A 12,191-nucleotide genomic window follows, 5' to 3' on the forward strand; every position below is an offset into this window, starting at 1 on the left:
TATATATATATATATATATATATACATATAAAAGTAAGAAAGATCTGCTGGAAGCTGTAATCACTGTCTATGTAGAGGCAGGAGCTTCCACAGGGTCCTGTATAGTACACGCTATGTCCTAAAAAAGTTAAATGGAGCCACCCTTACCTGGAGCAGCTAACCGTGGCACAGGTAAAGAGTAGTACAAAACATGTAGTACCTCCCTGTGCTGATGGATAGCGCTACCAGACAGCCAGTCAGTGTATTGCCCATGTGAAATGCCCATTCTAATTGGTCAGTTCTTCCAGCGATTGACACGTTTCACAGATCTGGACTGTCTGTACATTGTATGTTGAGTCTGGTTTCAAGTTACAATGGTCCAGAAAAGACCATTGTATGTTGAAACTCTTGTATGTTGAGGCCATTGTAAGTTGAGGGATTACTGCATATGCATTATGGAAGCCTACAAAAGGCATCCATTAAGGTATTGGATATTGTGTTTTCTATTTTAAAAAGTCCCCAGCCATTATAAAGTTGACTTTTGTTAACATTTCAAAATTTCAATATCACATGAAACACAATTACATCCAACATGCACAAATAAAAAAATAAAAAAAATAAACATAAAAATGAATATATGTGTTGGCAACTTTTTCAGAGAAAAGTGCAGTTACCGCATAAACTTCTCTATTATATTATAACCTGTATTTAACACATCATTCTATCTGGTACAGCGACAATTTGACCGCATTGTTAATGTAGTAATTTTTTTGTAGTTTTGCTTTTTTAAGCTGTGTTTCCATAGGTATGAAAGCTTATCTCATTTTTATAGTAGGGAATATACACAGTACTAGCATAACAGTAAGGATAGCTTCCCTGGTGAGGGAATTTAAAACATAAGGTTGTAAATGTTCATATGGAAGTTTTTGTTTATATTCCTAAGTGGATCGATTGTTGAAGTGAATAGGGTACTTGAAATACCAAAATATAATGGGCGCAAAAATGAGCACATTTGCAAGATGCTTGCCATAGGACCATTTTTAAATAACAGCTTAAAAATTTAACGATTGTCTTTTTATAACAATAATATAATAAAATGTCCTCTTTAGGTGTCTACCCAGTAGCTATTTTATTCCTAGGTGTAGACTATTGGCAGCACTGGTTGTGTTGTACTACCAAGCAGACACTATGGTCATAACTTTGGGTGAGTGTATGTGTGTGTGGGGTTAAGTCATCAATAAATGGCAATTGTCTATATATTTTTTTTTTTTTTAGAAATAAGAATTTTTTTTAACATATTGTAACAGATTGTCTGGCAGATGTTTTATAATGAATACAGACAGGATAGTGCTAGGATATGATAAATTAATATTTGCTGCTTGAGTAGTCAATGGTGCATATAAAGTTCTAAAAAAACAACAACAAAACAAACAGCTTAGTAGTAGTAATTGCTACTAAACTTGATAAAACTAGGGTGACTATAATACGCAATATTTAAAGTATGACCTACTACGAATACAGGGAATATAATACATAGAAAGTATTAGAGATTATTTTCATTAATTTAGATTTTAATTTTAAGTCCAGAACTAGAAAAACATTTTTTTTTTTTTTTAATAGATTATTCTTGTCTAAAGGCTGTGTCTGGCTTTGTAGATTATTCAAGTCAAGTGGAGCATAGATGTAATTCCAAAATAGGCCATAGCATGGCGCTGTTTCATGGTGAAAAAAAATGGTGAAGCCAGCACTTAAAAGGAGATATCCAGTGCTGAAAAACATCCCCTATCCTAAGGATGGGGATACGTTTCAGATTGTGGGGGGTCCCACCGCTGGGGCCCCCCGCGGGAAGGGGGCGTGTTGACCACCGCACGAAGCGGCGGCTGACACGCCCCCCTCAATACAACTCTATGGCAGAGCCAGAGCGCTGCCTACGGCAATCTCCAGCTCTACCATAGGAAACTGGGGGGGGGGGGGGGGGGGGCAACGGTCGGACTCCCCGCGATCTGAAACTTATCCCTTAGGATATGATAGGGGATAAGTTTTTCAGCACTGGACCACCCCTTTAATTCACAAACTTTTTTTTTTCTGTGTTTATTATAGTGTGGGTGGCTGTTGTGTTCTTCCACTTTTTAGCTGGAATAAATTAGATGTTTTGGGAGTAAGTGTATTATTTGAAGGAAATTTCTTTAGTGAAGAGATACAAAACAAAGTATAGTAACTTTGTGGTAATGTTGTATGTTAATTAAAAACATGCATTTTATGTATATGTAATATGAGCAGAAATGGAAATGAGATAAAAGTTTGGGCAAACAGCAATGTTTTATTATTTTAAAAAAATTAAGAAAAAATAATATTTTCTTTAATATAGCAACAATCATTTTTTACATTAAAATGTTGTAAAATTCTGTATATCTATAAATGTAAATTTGACCATAATTTTTTGGGTTTAGTAAGTAAAGATATTAATGTTGTTAGATATAAGACATTTTTAGTTCTTTTTTTTTGTGCAGGGTTAAATGGACTGAGTGTCTGACAGGAACCTGGAAAAAAAACACATGGGTTGCTGCAGAAATCGTAGGTTAGAAAATAAAACTATGTTAACCAATTGGAAGGCCCCTGCAGCATCACTTGATCATTGGTGGGAACTCTGTTATGGGCGTGACTAACCTTACTTCCGGAGTCTTTGCTTCCACATTCCCCTTTATCGTACCACCATTTGCTTTTCAGCTTGTCTAAGACGCCTTGCTCACTGAGTTTCAATACCGCTAGGTTTACAGCACCTCTTCAAACCATGGGAAATAACATAAATAACATCACCAATGTTATTTTATGTTATTCAGTAGCATAGCAACATTTCATTGAGGCATTCATTGACGTATGCGTGAACCATGACAAAGTGATACGCTTAAATACTCTATCAAGCGCCCCCACCCTTACCCTCCATCCCCTATTACCCACTTCTCCCCTCTCTTCCAGCCAAGCCAGATGAGTATTAACTATATCACTTTGAGTAACCAGCAACACCCGTCCCTTGCCTGTGGATGTGCCACTTTCTTGCACCCGGTGACTTGATTGCCTAATTTCTTCTTCCTTGGCCAAGGTAACTGAGGCAAGTATTTGGTGTGTATAGTAAAAGTTAGTAGTTAGTATTGAATAGAGGGATTTTGTCATTGATGTTCTATATGGCTTCACAGCAGTATATTTTTATATTTTTAAATATAACGTGTTTGAATTTTTCAGATTTTGCCTCTTGAACTAGAAGTAGCATTACTTAGTTTCATTAGTTAAATATATTTAATTATTCCATAGATAATTATTATAAAACACACTTTGCCGCGAAAGCATCTTGAAGTATGATTGGCACTCTTTACGTTTCATTAAGTATTTTCTCCAATCATTTTTTGGGGATAATTTTGGTGTTTATAACATTGATAAGTGTACTTTAATTTAGAATGGCACCGGGGCGTTGGCAAAAAAGGTGTACAGGGCAGTTGCTGGTTACTATCATGCTGTTTTGTTACCCGCTAGTTTGTTCTTACTGGGGCTGACCTTGGAATCACCTCCCCCGCTGCCGCATTCTCCCTTGTCGTACCACCATTTGTTTTTCAATTTGTCCAAAAGCCCCTGCTCGTTCAGTTTTAATACTGCCAGGTTTACTGGATTTCTTTAAAAATGAATAGATAACACTCGATAAGTTACAGCTTGAGAAATCACTCATGAGGTCATGAGACAAAGGATAGGTGAACCAGCTGCAAGTTTCATCCTATACCACCATGTGCCCCCGTTCCTGCTCCAGCTCTGTCACCATAGTGCATGCAAAATCTTTGAGAAAATTTACAACATGGAAGCATGTTTTCAAATACTGCATTTAAGGATACACCTCAAATATGTTTACCAGGTCTAGAGTATGAATGCAGGCAAGCATATCAACATGCCGAGTACAGGTAGTGTTAAAGCCATGCATGTTAACCCATTGTAATGCAGCCACATACAGCCGAGGATTATATAATTTTTTATTTTTTTTTTTAAGAATTGCATCTGAAATATAAGTGGAGGGTGGGATTTTGAACAAAAAATTACTGAATAAGAAAAGTGGCATAAAAGCAGGGCCAGAACTAAGTGTATGTGGGCATTTAGATATACAAAACACAGTTGATCCCCCTATTTATCCATTGGCCCCCTAAGCCCTGTGGGCCCTGGCATCTGCCCTAGTTACCCTCCTGCTGATGCAATGGCAAAAAACATATAAAATTGAACAAAGGTGAAAACACAGGGCCCCCTATAACTATAGTCTGGGTCCTGGACCTAATAAAAAACAAAAAGAGAGATGAGCAGATAGGCACAAGTTGGCAGGGACTTTGTGTGAGGAAGATGTGTGAGGGAGAGGCTACTGGCAGGGTCTTTGTATGGTAGGCAGTGGGTGCACAGGGCATCAGGGCTCTGTGGAGGGGGAGGGGGTACAGAGGCACACAGTAGTACATCAGGGGCTCTATGTGGGGAGAGGGAGGAAAAGAGGGAAAGCCCACACAAAATAGGGTCTCTGTAGAGAAATGGAAAAAAAAAAGACTTTGTTTAGTGGGGAGATCAGTAGGCAAAAGCTTTGTGTGGTGGAATTACAAGCTGGCTTGGGTTCTGTGGAGGAGGGCTGTTCCTTGGAATCCTTGGATCCTTACTTTTCTCCCATAATCTATAGTAGATATATTAGGTATAATTATATAAACTATCCTCTATTAGGTTGTTAAAAATTCTTATTATTATCAGCTATATTTGTAAAAGGAGAGAAAACAATATGGCCGCTATAACAGTCGTACAGGGGTTGTTATCCAGTTTCCTCATATAAAATAAGACAAATCTGCCTAGTTTGAACCAAAAAAAAGACTGGCCATTTGAGTCTTATGGGATAAGATGCATGATCGCAGAGGTTCAGTGGCTGAGGACTCACGCGATCTCTGGTGCGGCACTACAGTCATCTGGTGCATGGAGCGAACTCCGCTCCATGCCAAATGACTGGCGACCACAGCTGCCATGCCCCCTTTATTTATGTCTATAAGAAGGCGTGATGGCTATGTACTAGCCATCATGCCCCCTGCCATAGAAATGAATGGAGGGGGTGTGGCGGCATATCACGAACATGGAAGACCAAGGCTTTCATGTTCAGAATGACACTGATCTGACCTGGAGATCGCAGAGGGTCCCAGCGGCCGGACCTCCCACGATCAGACAAAGGATAGGGGATAAGATATCTAGGGGCAAGGTGCCTCTTTCATGCCTGTTGTCCCAGATTACTCTTTATCTGCCCTAGTACAGTACAACTAGACAGGTTTGCCACCCAGTGCACTCAGAAAGCTAAGTGACAAACCCTTTGCTAATTATGGCAAAATTATTTCTCACCTACCTTTCCAGAAACAGACTGAATATTACTATGACTTGTTATAACTGTTAATATCATGTGAGTTTTAGGCCTTGTACACATAAGCCTATATATCCTCTGATCTCTATTGAGCCTTAACACAATGCCCATACATGTCTGTGGTGCCATACTGTACCACCGTGTACTTGTGACCTATGGCCCGTATATGGTCAGAGGAGTAATTGGCCACCATACATGTCCCATGTCAACAGTTCCTTATCATTGAATAAAACACGATTTCTATTCCATAGCTTTGTCTCTGAGACTAATCCAATCAATTATTAATATTTTTCCTATTCCCGCTAATAAGTACATTATACACCTGATTAACCTCTCCCCATAATAATTCTTATCTGACCTTCTACGAAGCACATTAATTCATAGTGCTAATGTACAAGTTAATGATGAATTTGACTAAAACTATTTCTCTAAACATTACTTTTAATACAACAGTGCTATTGTTAACCTTGGTGACGGAGCTGCAGTCTTACTGCACTGAGCAGTAGTAATACGGAAAACAACTGCGGCTTTTTTTTATTCTTGTTTAATATTCTACAGGAGGAGCAGGATGGATCTTGCAGTGGGAAAAAATAATTATATGAAAACCAAATTACTGGAAAACGGTAACGGTCAAAGATAATATTGACCATCATGTTCCTTTAAGACCTTCACAATATCTCTGTTCCTTGGCAGCGGGGGGCTGGGGTGAGGTGTCTCATGTTTTGGAAAGCATATAGAGGAGAAATAGAGATTAGACTGGATCACCAATCCTTCTGAGTGATTCTCTAATGACACAGAACACACATACACAGACCAAACCTTTAGCAATGAGCCTAAGGCTGTAACAGGTGGAACATATGAGTTATGGATGCCTGAAGGGCTTTTGGCTCAGGGTGGGTGACAAGGCCCATCAGCCGTTCAATGAATGGAAGAATGATGTGTAGGATGGGATGGAGAAAAGTCACATCTTATCTTTATCTTTTGCATAAATTAGTTTTCTTTCATTTACGTTGGTTAAAGTGGTTTGACAAGTTACTTAAAATATTTGGGTGTTGAAGTACACTCCTTCCAATGTTCCAAGACAGGTTCTTTTAAGTAATTTTACTATATAATGCAGCTATAAGAAACCATTTAATGAATAAAAGTAGCCAGGGTCCATCAGAGGAATGTATTACACAGTTGCAAAAAAAACAAAAACAAATAAAAAAATAAAAAAGTGTAAGTGAAACTGCTGGAAATACTTGCATTTGTGTAGTATGGATTATTGTTGTATTGGCAGATATAGGAAATGCTTGGTAGAGGTAATTGGTGCTAAAGCTGCATCTTCAAGTTCTGAAAAACAAGTGTTTGCTTATGTTTTCACCCTGCACTGTGAAAGTTTACCCAAAGTGCTCAATAAGAGACAGACAGCACAAGTTTTTGTGTGTTATTAGGCTAGTTAAAATGTGTTTGCCTTTAATCTGCTCTACTGTCATCTCCACAAGGTGCTTCATCGTGTGATCTCTTTATCATATCATGGCTTTGCCCTACCAGTGGATTTAAGAGTTGATTCTCTGAAAGACTAGTCTGACCATATGGACCATATAAGACCCAGTGGAATAATTCTACAAATTGTTACAAATTTAGATTTCATTCATATAAATGTGACATCTTATGTTGCAACCTTGACTATCCTCTTTGGTGTCTTATTCCTGTTGGTTTTCAGCCAATAAATCTGTAATAATTAACCTCTTCCTGAATTACTGTAATGTGTGCATAGATGAAAACACAAATACTACATATGTATTTTTTTTAGCTTTCACATCATTTTCATTTCCCTGTAGTAAGTACCCCAAATGGTACGTGTTCTGTATGCTAATAAAGTACATTGGAGACTTTGGATTCTGGGGTTTGCATTAACATACAGAGCACAGACTGTTTACTGGCTTACTGTGGGGGAAAGAGAGTGAGTATAAAGATAAGAAATACAGATATGGAATATGCATGTTTTTATCTTTGTGAGTTACAGAACTTCGGGGGAGGTTTGATGATATATTCTCTTTTAACACATTGCTGTGCATAGAAGAAAGAGCATATCATGGCAAAATAAAAACCTTCCTCCTGATCATGGAATTTGTTGCCCTATGTACTTGTTAGGTGGGTGAAAATGGTGGAATAATTTTTGGACTGCTCTATCAAGTATTTTAAGTTCAACCTATTTTTAATAATGTTTTCTGATGTTTTTCTAAGTGTCCATGTTACTATTTATTTTTTAAACTAATCCTGACATCTTGCAGTTCTCACTGTGGCCACCAAACCAAATAATAAGCTAACACTTCCTGTTCTGTAGAGAAACTTTTCAGTAGACTCCTTCTTATCATCTCAGAGAAGATTACATATGACACCTGTATTTAGGTAACCTTTGATTACATGATTAAAATGGGTAAGAGTCACAGCTTCCACCCTCTCCCTCCCTGCAGAATGACCTCTGAACAGGTGAAAGATCATGTCTAGAAAAGAAGACAATGAATCAGATTCAGACTTTTGTTTCTAATGGCTCATGCAGCTTCCGTCTCTCCAAATGCTGTTGGAGTGGAACAGGAAATTTTGTTACTATGGTTGCCCCCATATTATTATGAAAAAAATAAAAATAAAATACAGTATGTACAGTCAAAGAATAAGAACAGATTATAAAAACGAACATGTTCCAGGAATGGGCTCTAATCAGTATAAATACAATCTAGGTGACAGATTTCCTATAAGTTTATAATTACTAAAGGGAAGATGGGTCAACAAGAGTTGGTTCACCTTTCTAGAGGTTTCAAAACAACTGCATTACTTGCCCCTATAGTGCAAGAAAACTTGTCCCATGTGAAAACACACATACTACACATATGCTTTCTAAAAATAGCTTACAAATAGAGAATGCCATTCTATGCATACATCTGTATTTGCTAATGAGGCTTCATTCACCCTAAGAATAATACTCTATGATTCCAAATTAAACTTTAAACTCACTAAAAATAATCCTTCTGTGGTGGATTTTGTCTACTCAGTGTATTGCAATAAACAGATAAATAACCATATGATATGCACGTTTGACTAAATGCTGGCAGCTGTGGAGCGGGACGTAGATGATTAGTTTAGCATAGATTAATAGCATATCCTGTTAATTAAGTCCCATAAGCAGCACTTGAAATAAACCCCACAAATTCAAGTAAAATCAGGATGAGTGTTTTATACTGTATTCTTTGCAGTAAATACAGTATATGAACTGCTCCAAACACTCAATGAATCACCTCTGCCTGTCTTAAAGGACAAGTATTATGTAAAAAAAAGTATCCCCTATCTGGATGGATATGGGATAAGTTTTAGATTGCGAGGGGTCCGAGGGCTGGGGCCCCCCACAATCTCCTGTTTAGAGCCCCAGCTCTCCTATACAGAAGCACGTCATGCCCCCTGCCCGAAGCAGGGTCCGTCGCGCCCCTCTATATAATTTTATGGGAGATCCGAAAATTACCGAATGGCTCTCCCATAGAGCTACATGGGGGGGGGGGGGATAAGTTTTTTTTTTACATGATACTTGTCATTTAACCCCTTAAGGACTCAGACCATTTTCACCATAAGGACCCGAGCATTTTTTGCCCACTGACCACTGTCACTTTAAGCATTAATAACTCTGGGATGCTTTTACTTGTTTTTCCGTGAAATATTCTACTTTATGTTAGTGGTAAATTTGTGTCGATACTTGCATCATTTCCTAGTAAAAAAAATTCAAAAATTTGGGGAAAAATGTGTAACCCCATCTCTTCTGAGTATGGAAATACCCCATGTGTGGGCATTAAGTGCACTGCGGGCGAACTACAATGCTCAGAAAAGAAGGAGTCACATTTGGCTTTTGGAAAGCAAATTTTGCTGAAATGGTTTTTGGGGGGCATGTCCCATTTAGGAAGCCCCTATGGTGCCAGAACAGCAAAAAAAAAAAAAAAAAAAAAAAAACACATGGCATTCTATTTTGAAAACTACACCCCTCAAGGAATGTATCAAGGGGTACAGTGAGCCTTAATACCTCACAAGTGTTTGACGACTTTTCGTTAAAGTTGGATGTGTAAATGAATTTTTTTTTTCACTAAAATGCATTTTCCCCCCCCAAATTTTTCATTTTTACAAGGGGAAATAGGAGAAAATGCCCGTCCAAATGTGTAACCCCATCTCTTCTGAGTATGGAAATACCCCATGTGTGGACGTCAAGTGCACTATGGGCGCACTACAATGCTCAGAAGAGAAGGAGTCACATTTAGCTTTTGAGTTTCTTATAGATCACCAGAGGTGACCCACTAATACCCTAAATTTCCCATATAAAAATTAAAATTGTTGCTTTATTGTTTATTCACACCAAAAAAATGTGGATTAAAATATGGTCTATTTCCAGTATGTAAGTACTGTTGGTGCCCTACAGTGCTATCCAGTGCATACTGATCAGCTATGGCTGCAGTCCAATAGCTATTGACTAGATCCTAAAGACCAGGATTTAAAACCTATCACTATGCCCCCCTCAACATGTTTCACAACATGACGTGGCTTTGTCAAGAGGTTCTGGGCTAATGGTGAGAAAAATGCCTTCCCGGGGTCTTTAATGCCTCTGTCTGTGATGTCATAGTATTTCCTGTTTAACTTTTTCAGCAAATCACTATCCTTCTTACAAGTTCAGCCATTTAGAGCTCTTCTCCAGATGACTGATCAACATGTGGCCCAATAGAACATATACATTGGTTCTCCTACCCCTTAGCAGGGGAGGCGTGAACACTTACCATTGGATCATTATTCCTGACATACTTGTGCATTAGGATATGCGTGATCTGTTTGTTTTTTATCAACGCTTCGGGAGGACCTTTCCCGGAAGTTGCGTTATGCGCAGCCGGCTGCGGCGCACAGACTTAGAATAGAATAGACCTAGGATGCACAGTAACCGATGCGAGAACTGATTGAGCTGAGAACCAATGATGCCCATGTACTGCTTTGCCGCGACTTTATTAAGTTTGTATGCAGAGTCATCAGCTGCAGAGTTACTCTGGGGGACATTTATCAAAGCATTTAGTAGTTTTCTTTTGCTTAAAATTGTCGCAAAATTGTTGCACGTCCGCCTATGCTCTTTTTTCTGCAACTTTTTGCTTGTTCAGTGTCCTAAGCAAAAAATAAAAACCTTGCTTACTAAATTTACTCCAGCTCAGACATGGAGCAGAAAAAGCCACTACCAAAGCAAAAAAAGAAAAATTGCTTACGAGAAATAAATTTATCAACAGGCTGAAAGCAGTTGATAAATAAGTCGCACATAAGCAAAAAAAATTGTAAGAAAAAAATAACTAAAAAAAGGAATACATAAGCAAACATTGATAAATGTCCCCCTCTGTGCGCAAAGTGTTTGACTCCTAAGTTTTCTATTATGTATGTTCTTCTGGTTCACTTCTCATAGTCTCATTTTCTTCTTATTTTGTTTATAATAATTATGATTATAAGTTTATACTCTGAATGGTATTATATTTGTTTAGTGGATGTTATGGGTGAGTGTTCTACTCTATAGTTATAGTATTGGGATGTGGATATTGATTGTTTTGCTAAATAATTCATTTGAGCTTACGTTAAAAATTATTCCAAAAAAGGCTGTGTAACTCTTTATTTGTTCTTTTTAGTGATAATCTGTTTTGCTGGACTACTATAAAAATGGCGTAAAGGTAAACCCCTCATTCAGTCCACCTGGACTTAAGCTCTTTAATCGAAAACTCCATTTGGCTTCTTCACACATTAATTTTTTGTCTAAATTTCCTCCTCTATGACCTAACTTTGGTCTAGCTATTCCCCAAAATTGGAGGGCCATTAGGTCACCTCCATGTTTTGTGGTGACATGTATAGCTAGAGGAGTATCAGCTCTAGTGTTGATCACACTAAGGTGCTTGGACAAACATCTTCTTAATTGTTGAACAGTCTTCCTGACATATATTAGTGGACAACTACATTGGGCTATATATATGACTCCACTTGTTTGGCAATTTCTGAAATCCCTTATCGTATATTTGCGCCCATCTATGGGATTTATGAAATCCCGTTTTTTAGGCATAAACTTGCAGAAGGTGCATCTACCGCAGGGATAAGAACCAACTGTTATAGACTGTAGCCATGTGCTTCTGATGGCTTCTTCTGTGAAGTGACTATGCACTAATTTTTCTTTGAAATTTTGGCCTCTCCGGTATTATTAAATAAGTGATTACAGAAAAGCCCTCAGTTACATACCGGAGAGACCAAAATTTCCAGCAGAAGCACCTGGCTACAGTCTTTGACAGTTGGCTCTTATCCCTGCGGTAGATGCACCTTCTGCAAGTTTATGCCTAAAAAACAGGATTTCATAAATACCACAGATGTATGCAAATATACAATAAGGGATTTCATAAACTGCCAAACAAGTAGAGTCATATATATAGCCCAATGTAGTTGTCCACTAATATATGTCGGGAAGACTGTTCAACAATTAAGAAGAAGTTTGTCCAAGAACATTAGTGTGATCAACATCACGCAACTTCCGGGAAAGGCCCTCCCAAAGCAGCGATAAAAAACAAATAGATCGTGCATATCCTAATGCGCAAGTATGTCAGGAATAACGATCCAATGGTAAGTGTACACGCGTCCCCTGCTAAGGGGTAGGACAACCAATATATATGTTCTATTGGGCCACATGTTGATCAGTCAACTGGAGAAGAGCTCTAAATGGCTGAACTTGTAAGAAGGATAGTGATTTGCTGAAAAAGTTAAACAGGAAATACTATGACAT

The 12,191-nt window shown here is 38.2% G+C and overlaps 1 protein-coding gene across 4 annotated transcripts in view; it reads right to left on the reverse strand.

The window, feature by feature from the left end:
• Positions 1 to 12,191, reverse strand: part of GRIA1 (glutamate ionotropic receptor AMPA type subunit 1) — a 310,401-nt gene that overhangs the window by 9,230 nt on the left and 288,980 nt on the right. For 2 of the 4 annotated variants that reach the window (XM_056516840.1, XM_056516836.1), the window contains exon 14: positions 2,647 to 2,761. In XM_056516840.1, coding sequence (XP_056372815.1) covers positions 2,647 to 2,761 — 115 coding nt within the window. Of the gene's footprint in view, positions 1 to 2,646; positions 2,762 to 3,528; positions 3,644 to 12,191 lie in introns of all 4 variants that reach the window. The other 2 variants (XM_056516838.1, XM_056516837.1) reach the window with 1 other exon arrangement.

Source organism: Hyla sarda, chromosome 4 (genome assembly GCF_029499605.1).
Source record: "Hyla sarda isolate aHylSar1 chromosome 4, aHylSar1.hap1, whole genome shotgun sequence".
Taxonomy (NCBI): Eukaryota; Metazoa; Chordata; class Amphibia; order Anura; family Hylidae; genus Hyla; species Hyla sarda.